Source organism: Bombus affinis, chromosome 16, assembly GCF_024516045.1.
Source record: "Bombus affinis isolate iyBomAffi1 chromosome 16, iyBomAffi1.2, whole genome shotgun sequence".
NCBI lineage: Eukaryota > Metazoa > Arthropoda > Insecta > Hymenoptera > Apidae > Bombus > Bombus affinis.
This window is the reverse complement of record NC_066359.1, coordinates 692,212-703,518: the sequence shown is the minus strand read 5'-3', so window position 1 is coordinate 703,518 and position 11,307 is coordinate 692,212. Positions and strand designations below refer to the sequence as shown.

Here is an 11,307-nt window from a genome sequence, read left to right as displayed (position 1 = left end):
ACTACGTAGAATTTATGATTTTTCTTGAGCATGGTTAAATTGCAAATTTTGTTAGTGGTATGTTTGTCACTTCCCATTAGGAAGGTCTTTGGATTAGAAATTTGGACGTTCAGTGAGGCTTTTTCTTTTATAAGATTGATTCCTGCTCCGGTATCAATGAGGAATCTGGCTCTTCCTCCGTCTCTTCGTTGCAGTACAATTGATAGTAATCTTCCGGTAGTGGTATAGTTGACTCTAGGTAAGCTTCCTCTGGGTTCTCTGTTGTTTGGTTTACTCGAGGTGGAATCTTTCCTTGGTTGGCGAATGGAAAATTTCGGGAGTAGCAGTTTTCGGCTGTGTGTCCAGTTCGTAAACACTTTGGACACTTCGGTTTCATGCGGCCGTCTAATGGTCGGCTAGGTAGCTGAGCAAAAGTTTGTGGTCGTGGATCGATAGTATTTCGCTTGGATACTAATATAGTGTTGTGAGATTGATTCTTTGGGCGGTGGACGACACGATTTGCTTCTTGTAACCATTGTTCTCTATCAGCTGCTAGTTGTTGGGCAAGGTTCAGGTTCTTTGAATCGCTAGATACTACCATCTGTCCTATTTCGTATTGTAAGTTGAGCAAATATGTTTTAAGTGCTTCGCGTTCTTCAATATCTATAGCTACGCGTCGTTCAGTTGGTCTGCGGTTTTCGTTTTGAACTGCGTAATTTAATTCGTTCAGCTGTTGTCGGAATCTGGAGTTGAAAGATTATATACTTTCTGTTGCCCCTTGTTTTAAATTCTTTAATTTGTCCCTACAATTACTAATAGTTGTTGGTCTTAATACGTGTTGTCTTAAGCATGAATATAAGTCTTCGAACGAGTTAATTTTTAGATATCGTATGTTTCGTTTCGCGTTGTCGGTAATCCTTTCGATCAGTATGAGATCTAATAATAACTCTCTGTCACTTTCCTTGCACCTAGCTCTTGCTTTGCGGACCGATAAGATGAAATCTTCAACGCCTACATCATCTCGGCCCCGTAGTGTCTCGACAGTTCGTATGGCCTTATCTGCTTCGAGGCCTTGATCTTCGTTGTAGTTGTTTCTTGGTCTAATCGCGGCGTGGCTAGATGTGACTCGTGGTCTTTGTGAAGTGTTCGGTCCGTCAGTTTCGTCATCCGTTACATTATCAGCAGCGGTTTCTAAATGGGTGCTCATTTGCGACTGGTCGGTTTCGGTGTCGTATTTTATTTCCGTGGTTTTTGCAAGATCACGTATTTCTTTAGAGCGGTTTCTATCGCTAGTTTCCGTAAATTCCTTTATATTTTTAATGTTTTGGTCGGTGCTATTTCTAAAGCTTTTAAACTCGTAAGTTAGGCTTTGAAATTGTTCAATCAGGGTAGCGATTAGTTCATTTTGTTTAGCGGTACTCTTGTCAGTTGGGTTCATGCTGAGAGATATGACACTTTCGGCGGAAGAAGAGTCAGTATCTTCAGAACGTATTTTGGTTTTACTGTTTCGATAATGTAAGAAAGCCAGCTTACCAAAGTTCTTTGTGGATCCTTCTTTTGATCAAGGAGGTAACCGTGGTCCTTCGCTGTAGAATCCGTAGAGTTCCCGTTGAAATTTCCTCTTGATGCGATGAATGGATCCTGGCAGGATTGCCAATTTTGTCACGTCGATTCGAAATTATTTCACGTTCCGCACGGGGGGTGAGGGATGTGTACTTCAATTATGATCGTTATTACAAAATTTATTAGAAACTGACAGAGTAACGATACAGAATGTTATGACAAAACAGAATAGAATGTCGAGTATTGACTTGGGAAGATTTTTATATCGAGGGTTTGGATCCTGTGGAGGGGTTATCGCTGGATGCCGATTACATAGGCATCCTTTTACTGCTTGGTTATTGTTTCGATGGCTAAGGTATATGAGATATGATATCCTATTGCTGTATTCCCGGTACCACCGTGACACTGTAACCGTTTTCCGAGGCACAACACAAACATGGAATAATCTTAATCCGTCTTATCCTATGACTCATGTGCCGCTACACGGATATCATTCGTATGAACTAGAGACGTTGGCGGTTGTAAATGCCGTTAAACGTTTTCGCCACTATTTACATAGATGAGAATTTTTTGTTGTTACTGATTGTAATTCCTTAAAGGCATCTAGTAATAAAGTGGATTTAAATGACAGGGTTTACAGGTGGTGGGTTTAGATACAAATTTTTTATTTTGACGTTATGTATCGAGAAGGTAAACAAATGGCACACGTAGATTTTTTTTCGCGGAATCCCATAGACGTGGATCACAGTATAATACTGACGCTACATTTGATACAGAATTCAAGAAGAAATGAAAACATACATAATATTTATATAAATTTTACAAGTTTATATTTTCTAAATTTTATATCCTATAAGTTATGCATGTCACGCAAAGCATACGGAAGATCACTGTAATAAATTATGAAAGTTCTAGAAGAAAGTCTAAAGTTATAGAAGGAATCTTATTACATCCTTTATTAGTTATTGTTGAGGTATTTTGAAAGCAAACTAATAGAGTACAAGTCTACCCAAAATTTCATTCTTTTATTTCTCACAAAATTTTGTAAGTAAGTAAGTCTCCCTTCAAGGGAAAATTTTAAATAATAATGAAATTGACAGAATTCTCCTATTACAGTAAACAATTAATTATACCGTCGTAGAAGTTACAAAATTTGTTAGTAGAAATGGAAAGATAGCAACATAATTGCTTAGAAGTGCTACAAAATATAAAACAAGAAAGAGCAGAGAGTAGTCGCATTGACAAAAAAGGATTTGCTAAAATAGTCTTGCGATAAGCCGTACAGTGTATTTTGTAACGATATACGCATTTGCAACATACAACATGCAACATTGCAACGTTAGATATCATTCACATCTTAAGGTAAAAAAGCGTATAGAATTTATAAACATACGTGTACAGTATACAATGTAGAAACATTAAAGAAAAGTTGTATTTAGCGATGAAAAAGAATCTGACGCCAATGCAATCCGTCCAAATGAACGGAATTGTAGAATATCCAGGAAGTTCCTAGCCAACAATGTATTATCTACTATATTGTAATTTGTCGTATATCAACATATGTTGGAGATATGCATAACAAGTCTAAAGATATAGATATTGGTCATCATATCGTCGAAAACTGTGCAGATTGGACAATGACGCAGCAACGTTTCGAACTTGTGATATCTATTTATGTGATGGGGAATTTGAACAATTCGACAAACTCGTAAATAATTATTAATAAAAAATAAAAGAAAAAAATGTGCGTTTTGAAGTTTGACACAGTAACGGAAAAAAGATGAAGAACGTGATTCGCTTAAAACATGCAAAATTATATACAGATTCATATATAAAAAGAAAAAAACTGTAACGATTCCAATCTTTCGTTTGTGCACTCAAATCACATGATCGCGTGAATAGTACGCAGTTTTGTAACAACTTTACTCAAGGAAATGGACCAAATTATTTTTGTCAAATATGCAATTTTCTAATCATGAAGACAAGATTTTCATTATTTCACAAACGAATACAATTCGAATACTTCGAATGTAGAATCATGCTTTATCTATAAGGAAACTATATTCAGAATTTTAACATGTTTCTCTTAATACAAGGATTGTGCAATGTAATATACCCACGATAATATAAAACAATATCAAATTTCAATTTGGATAAGCGAACAAATGAAACATTTGCTTACGTAATACTTACAAATAAGGTTATAAGTTCGAACTCGGCGCGATACGTTTCGCAGTGCAATTGAAGTCGGATGATGATTGCCTGAGATGTCGAGAAACTCGGATCAAGTATTACGGTCAACTACCAACGATCAATTCGGACAGGTGTCTCACGACTCACTTTCCGTCACAATGATGCTGCTTAGGATAACTATGATTGGGTGTGTCTAAGGATACGAAATCATCGGATTCGTTGAGAAAAGCGTTGGTTCGGAAAGTGAGGGAAATGGATGTCGCTGTTAATTGGTTAAATTTTGAATTGGTGGTTGGAAAAGGATGCTAACCACCCTTGAGAGAAAGTTTTTTTTTATTATTATTTATTTATTTATTTATTAGAATATTTACAATCAATTCTCGTTGAAAATTTTCAGTAACTTAATTTGGCGTGGTACAATGACATGGATTATAATAGCTTTATATTGTTGATTCTAGTAGAACTAAGGATTTAATCTAGAGGGTATTTTCTTTTTAGTCTGCGGATCTGGTCCGTCGTGTCCAGTAGTTGGGTGACTAGTGGGTTGTGGTGGTTGTTGACTCTTGTGTTATATCTGCTTTTGGACTTGTGTATTTCATCTTTGACTGTAGGTATCTTGAGGTCTCGGTGGATTGTTTCGTTGGTAACATACCAGGGTGCATTTAATAGGGATCTTAGCGTTTTCGATTGGAAGCGTTGGAGTATTTCAATGTTGGAGTTACTTGCTGTTCCCCATAGTTGGATTCCGTAGGTCCAGACAGGTTTTATTACGGCCTTGTAGAGGGTTATTTTGTTCTGTATGTTTAGTTTGGAGCGTCGGCCCGTGAGCCAATAGAATTTTCTTAGTTTTTCCTTTAGTTGCTTTGTTTTTTCGGAGATATGTTTTTCCCAAGTTAGCCTCCTGTCCAGGGTCATGCCCAGGTATCTTACGGAGTCCTTGCTTGGGATTATTGTGTTGTTAATGGTGACCTGGGGGCAGGTTTGTTTTCGGAGCGTGAAGGTTACATGGGAGGATTTTTTTCGTTTATTTTAAAACCCCATTTTTGGAACCACTTTTCCATGGAGTCGAGACTTCGCTGGAGAGTGGATGAGGCAATTGCCGGGTCTGCGTGGGTAGCTAATAGTGCTGTGTCGTCGGCAAATGTTGCTATTGTTACCTCGTTTGATATAGGTAAGTCGGCAGTGTAGATGGAGAACAGTAGGGGTCCGAGGACACTACCTTGGGGTATGCCGGATTCTATTGGGAATGTTGCGGAAGTGGCGTCTAGGCATTTAACTATGAATTGTCTGTTAGTTAGGTAGGATTTTAAGATGGAGTAGTATGGGTGGGGTAGGATCTTTTTAAGCTTGTATAGTAGCCCTTCATGCCATACTGTATTCTGTGGCTGTTTCGATATCTTCCTTTGTTTCTAGTGAGATTGAGGCAGTGGTTGAGTGATTAAAGACTTCTCTAAAGAGCTGCCAGTTGGTGAGTTGGTTGTGAATGGGGCCATTAGGTGGGTTCTCGATTAATGCTGAACCGACTGTTGCTATTACGGGGGAGTGGTCGGAAGAGAGTTCAGTCGAGGAGTTGATTTGGACATATCTAGGCGAGATATTTTTGGTTATGAAGAAGTCGAGTAAATCGGGGATTCTGTTAGTGTCAGTGGGCCAGTATGTGGGTTCATATGGGTGAGGTAGTTGAGATTGTTGGTGGTTATGCTTTTCAAGAGGTTTTTGCCTCTTGCTGTGACAAGTCTGCTGCCCCATTGGGTATGTTTGGCGTTATAGTCTCCTCCATCTATGAATCTATTGCCTAGGGTATCAAAGAGGCTGTCGAAGTTCTCTTTAGCAATCGAGTGTCTGGGAGGGCAGTATACTGCTAAGGTGGTGATTGTATCATGGCGGTCTTCTATTGCTACGCTTGTGGCTTGAAGGTAGTCTTTCTGGGATGATGGAAGCTCGTAATGCTTAATGCTGGATTTGATGATGATTCCGGTGCCGTCGTGTGCCTTTCCACTGAGGTGTTGGGTGTGGTAGAAGTTGTAGCTGTGTATTTTGAGGTAGTTTTTGTCGGTGAAGTGGGTTTCAGATATGAGCATTACGTCGATTTGCTGTTGTTTTAAGAATAGTTCTAGTTCAAATTTGTGCTGAGCTAGACCGTTGGCGTTCCACAGAGCTATACGCATTGGTTTTATTTTGCTTCTGTGCGTATTAATTTGTCCATGAAGAGTGTAAGTAATGACAGCAAGTTGTTAATTTGCTCTGTTTGCTTCTTGATTAGTTTTTCGAGTCTGGTGAAGTTGTCTGTGTTTTGTGGGGTGGAAACACTATTTTCTGAGTGTCCACTGTGGGTTTTCAAATTGTTTATGTTTCCTTGTGCTACCTGGGCATAGGACATTGATGGTGTGGTGAATTTTTGTGATCTAGGTTCTTGTTTGGTTATCTCCTTGGGTCTCAGTTTTGGGTACTTATTATTGTGTAGTGTTTTATAGGCTAAGCATCCTTTATAGTTCGCAGGATGCTCTCCTTGACAGTGGATACACTTCGCGGGAGTTTCTGGGGATTTAGTGCATTGGTCAGTGGGGTGACTACTTGCACATTTTACGCACCGGAAATTATGGTTACAGTATTTCTGCGTGTGGCCGTACCTCTGGCACCTTTTGCATTGCACTATCTCTTTCTTTACAAAAGGCGGTTCGATCTTTACTATTGAGTTCATCAGACGATTGAGGTTATAAATTTCTTTATTATTTGGTTTTTGTTTTATATCAATAAAGAATAAGGATAGCGAGTTTTTCGTGATTCTATGCCTAATGTTGCTGATGTTAGTTACTTCGTGGCCGTGCTTTAACAATTCGAACTTTAGTTCGTCTAGATCGGCTGAGTGGTGGATGTTGCGTAGCACCACACAGAAAGGGCTTTCTTGCTTGAGCTGGTATGTGTGGAAGTTGGCATTCGGGGTTTTTAACAACTTCGTTAATTTTCTGTATGCGTCTGGGTTGGTCGGCAGAATTTTTACACTGTTGTTGCTGATTTTCAATTTGTATTCCTCCTTGCTGATTTCTTTTTGAATTGTCTTTGTCATTGATTGAATGTCAATGACATCGTCAATGAAGATTGGCGAGGGAGGGGGGGGGGTTTGTGTATGTTGTGTATTTACCGCTGCGATTGTGTCCATAGCGTTATCAGCCTCCAGTATCGCGAACCTGTTGTGGGTGGTCACTTGGCTGGCTGGCGGGTTGGTTTGTCTCTTGCTCACATTAGTCCTGCTAGCTTCGAGTTTGCGTTTTTTCGTATGAGGGTCGTTTGCAAAGAGGGGTGCAATGCCCCTTTGACACGGGGGAGGAAGAGCGGCATTGTTGCAACTGGGCTCCGTAGAGTCCGTTTGGGATGATTGGGCCATCGTCGATCTAGTTAATTCAATATGAAAATACTAGTCGAGAGGCTGTGTGAACACTTGGCTAGATTTGTTGGATTCGCTTTCGACAGATGGGCGTCACGTGTTGTTTTGTAAACTTCACAGGGCACTGGACACACGTCTGCACGCTTCGGCACTCACCAGCAAACTGGGACGTTCATTATGGCCACAAGCCGCTACATTAGATTTTCCTTTGCTGCGAATTGTGTCGTGTTGATCTTGTCAAGTAGATCCCTTAAAAATCTATATAGGTCGGTTCCATATTTTCTTCGATTATTATTTTATCGGATGGTTCTCTGGCTTGGCCAGACATTCAAAAATTAATTCATTAGGAGAAAGCTTCGTTCCTTCGTGTACAGAAGTGTTCTAGGAGATCATGGATACATGGCTACCACCCATTTTAATTCCTTGCTTTCACTGCATATAATTTGAGGTATCCGACTAATACGTGGTGCGGTCTTTCAATCGATCCATTGCTCTGAGGGTGGTATACTGCTGTAGTGTGCTATTTTATTCGAAATCTGTTTGCTACCTTCTTCATTAACGAAGATGTAAAATTCGTTCTTTGATTTGTTAAAATCGCTCCCAGGGAGCCGAAACAACAAATAAATCGTTTTTAGAACGTATCTGCCACTTCGGCTGCAGGAATTCCATCTATAGTGACGTGGTAGGAGGTGTAGGGTGCTAAAGAAATACTCCGTGGATTAATTTAACAATGAGTTTATTAATTATACGAGAAACACCTGACAGTTTTGCCTGGGCCGTACTGGTATTGTTCTTCGCGTACTCACCGTATACTCAACTTCGCTGAAGTCGGAGAGACATGTGCAATCCAAACTTTGTAAGTCGCTTCCTGAGGAAGAAGTTTTCAAACTAAGAACTACCATTGATGCTTTTAATGTTTTACGACTTGTTGGTACTCAAAAGCAAAGAGCTGTATCATATACAGACAAAAGAGGTCATTTGCTAGGAGAAGAAGTAAAATTCAAATATAATGAAGTAGGTATTGATGTAATAATTACCTACCAATTAAAAGATTAAGTATATATCCAAATTTGATTTCAATTAGAACTCCACAGAGCTTGGAACTCTAATGATCTCTGGGTATCTCAAGAACGTACCATTATCAGTTAATGGTTTAGTTCATATACCTGAATTGGGAGATTTTCAAATCTCTCAAATTGATGCACCTGGTGATCCATATCCAGTGGAGAAAAAGTTGAAGAAAGATTGTAATGCAATGGACGATGAACCATCCACGCGGGTTCTTGCACGCGCAGATCCAGGGAAACAAGTAATTTCATGAAATAAATAAATAAACTTTGAGTCTTTAAAAGTACTAATCAATTTTCTTAATTTTTTAGGAATCTCTCGAAAGTGAAAATATACTTGACCCTATGGATGCTGAACAAACTTGGCCTACAGAAGAGGAATTAGCCGAAGCCAAAGCACAAAGGAAAAAAATTGTAAAGAGAGTTCCAAAAGGAACTTCTGAATATCAAGCAGCTTGGATTCCTGATGAGGATGGAGGTATTTGTTTTTCAGTCATAAATTAAATTTGGAGATATATATTATACTTTGCTTGCATTTTGTAGAGGAATTGAGTGAATGCTCGAGCGATGAATCAGAAGACGAGATGTCTGTTGATGAAGCACAATCTGAAACGGATAGTGGACCAGACGCAGAAGACGAGGAAGAATACGAGACAATTACTGTGTCCGAAGTTCCTGGTGAACGATACGATGAGAATATCGATATGACAGAAGAAAAAGAAGCAATGGATAACTTGAAGAGTATATTTGTCGAATATACGTATATTACATTATTTAATATGTATTATTGAAATCTTTAACCACAATTTTTGAACAAAGGTTCATATGTCCATTTTGGGAATACTCTTTTGTATAAATTCATTAAAATCGTGTCCTGCGACTTCAGTTGACCATTAAATACACATTTCATATGACTATGAGTACCTTGGAAAAAATAATATTGTAACCTTTAATGATATAAGAACAGAATCAACCTTTAACTTGCATATAATTATTGCCTCCTTACCAATGATTTATTCAGTTTTTCAACGTAACATAATACTGGGCATGGTGGAAAAGTAATTGGAGCGTACATGCTTGCTACGACAGTGTTCTCTGGACGAAAATACCGCTCATACTGAAAAATATTTCTATTCTTGGTAACAAGATATAAATAGAGTATATTAAAATCTCACAGAATATAATACATGCTTTATGTTTGTTTCCGTTTGTGTGTTGACTAAATATTGGGCACGCAGTGAATCTCCTAAATCCACATTGAAATATCAATTTTGCTTTAGATTTCACCGGACTGTATGTTTGACCCGTATGTTTTAATGTCACATTTAAGACAGACATTTTGTGCTCGTTCGGTAATAAACCAAATACAATTAATGGATGATTTCCCAATGAAGAAAATGCATCTACGCGTACATTTGCAACGTGAATTGTGATATACCAACCAGGCTAAAAATATTTGTATAAATTAGCATGAATAGATAATTAGTTTTTAGATAATCAAATGTTCATACCATAGCACCCTCTATTTCCCGCGATTCTTTAAATATTCGTTTTCGTGTTCTATCAAAATTTTCAAATTTATATATTCTAGCGTAATCAGTAGGAAGGTTTTCTTCCGGATCCCACGGACTTGTTCTGAATGATTCAAGTCCACGATATTTCTGAAACCTCTGTTTTGCTAACATATCTTGAGGTGTATCTACTTCGTCAGGAAATTTTGCGTCTAATTTTGCGTCTATATTTAAAAAATTGTGGTTAAAGATTTCAATAATACATATTAAATAATGTAATATACGTATATTCGACAAATATACTCTTCAAGTTATCCATTGCTTCTTTTTCTTCTGTCATATCGATATTCTCATCGTATCGTTCACCAGGAACTTCGGACACAGTAATTGTCTCGTATTCTTCCTCGTCTTCTGCGTCTGGTCCACTATCCGTTTCAGATTGTGCTTCATCAACAGACATCTCGTCTTCTGATTCATCGCTCGAGCATTCACTCAATTCCTCTACAAAATGCAAGCAAAGTATAATATATATCTCCAAATTTAATTTATGACTGAAAAACAAATACCTCCATCCTCATCAGGAATCCAAGCTGCTTGATATTCAGAAGTTCCTTTTGGAACTCTCTTTACAATTTTTTTCCTTTGTGCTTTGGCTTCGGCTAATTCCTCTTCTGTAGGCCAAGTTTGTTCAGCATCCATAGGGTCAAGTATATTTTCACTTTCGAGAGATTCCTAAAAAATTAAGAAAATTGATTAGTACTTTTAAAGACTCAAAGTTTATTTATTTATTTCATGAAATTACTTGTTTCCCTGGATCTGCGCGTGCAAGAACCCGCGTGGATGGTTCATCGTCCATTGCATTACAATCTTTCTTCAACTTTTTCTCCACTGGATATGGATCACCAGGTGCATCAATTTGAGAGATTTGAAAATCTCCCAATTCAGGTATATGAACTAAACCATTAACTGATAATGGTACGTTCTTGAGATACCCAGAGATCATTAGAGTTCCAAGCTCTGTGGAGTTCTAATTGAAATCAAATTTGGATATATACTTAATCTTTTAATTGGTAGGTAATTATTACATCAATACCTACTTCATTATATTTGAATTTTACTTCTTCTCCTAGCAAATGACCTCTTTTGTCTGTATATGATACAGCTCTTTGCTTTTGAGTACCAACAAGTCGTAAAACATTAAAAGCATCAATGGTAGTTCTTAGTTTGAAAACTTCTTCCTCAGGAAGCGACTTACAAAGTTTGGATTGCACATGTCTCTCCGACTTCAGCGAAGTTGAGTATACGGTGAGTACGCGAAGAACAATACCAGTACGGCCCAGGCAAAACTGTCAGGTGTTTCTCGTATAATTAATAAACTCATTGTTAAATTAATCCACGGAGTATTTCTTTAGCACCCTACACCTCCTACCACGTCACTATAGATGGAATTCCTGCAGCCGAAGTGGCAGATACGTTCTAAAAACGATTTATTTGTTGTTTCGGCTCCCTGGGAGCGATTTTAACAAATCAAAGAACGAATTTTACATCTTCGTTAATGAAGAAGGTAGCAAACAGATTTCGAATAAAATAGCACACTACAGCAGTATAC

The 11,307-nt window shown here is 38.2% G+C and overlaps 2 protein-coding genes across 2 annotated transcripts; one reads left to right on the top strand and one right to left on the bottom strand.

The window, feature by feature from the left end:
* The first annotated feature begins 2,401 nt into the window (after positions 1 to 2,401).
* On the top strand, positions 2,402 to 9,077 carry LOC126925916 (pre-rRNA-processing protein TSR1 homolog). The gene is made up of 6 exons (XM_050741927.1): positions 2,402 to 2,515; positions 7,886 to 8,134; positions 8,205 to 8,429; positions 8,500 to 8,665; positions 8,731 to 8,928; positions 9,007 to 9,077. Exons 1-6 carry the CDS (start codon positions 2,402 to 2,404, stop codon positions 9,075 to 9,077), a joined length of 1,023 nt encoding a protein of 340 aa, XP_050597884.1.
* Positions 8,914 to 10,875, bottom strand: LOC126925656 (pre-rRNA-processing protein TSR1 homolog). Its single transcript, XM_050741441.1, has 6 exons — positions 10,501 to 10,875; positions 10,265 to 10,430; positions 10,002 to 10,199; positions 9,699 to 9,922; positions 9,379 to 9,633; positions 8,914 to 9,304 (listed from the first exon to the last, which is right to left on the bottom strand). The coding sequence occupies exons 1-6, from the start codon at positions 10,699 to 10,701 to the stop codon at positions 9,179 to 9,181; spliced, it is 1,170 nt and encodes a 389-aa protein (XP_050597398.1). The 5' UTR covers positions 10,702 to 10,875; the 3' UTR covers positions 8,914 to 9,178.
* Positions 10,876 to 11,307: the final 432 nt, after the last annotated feature.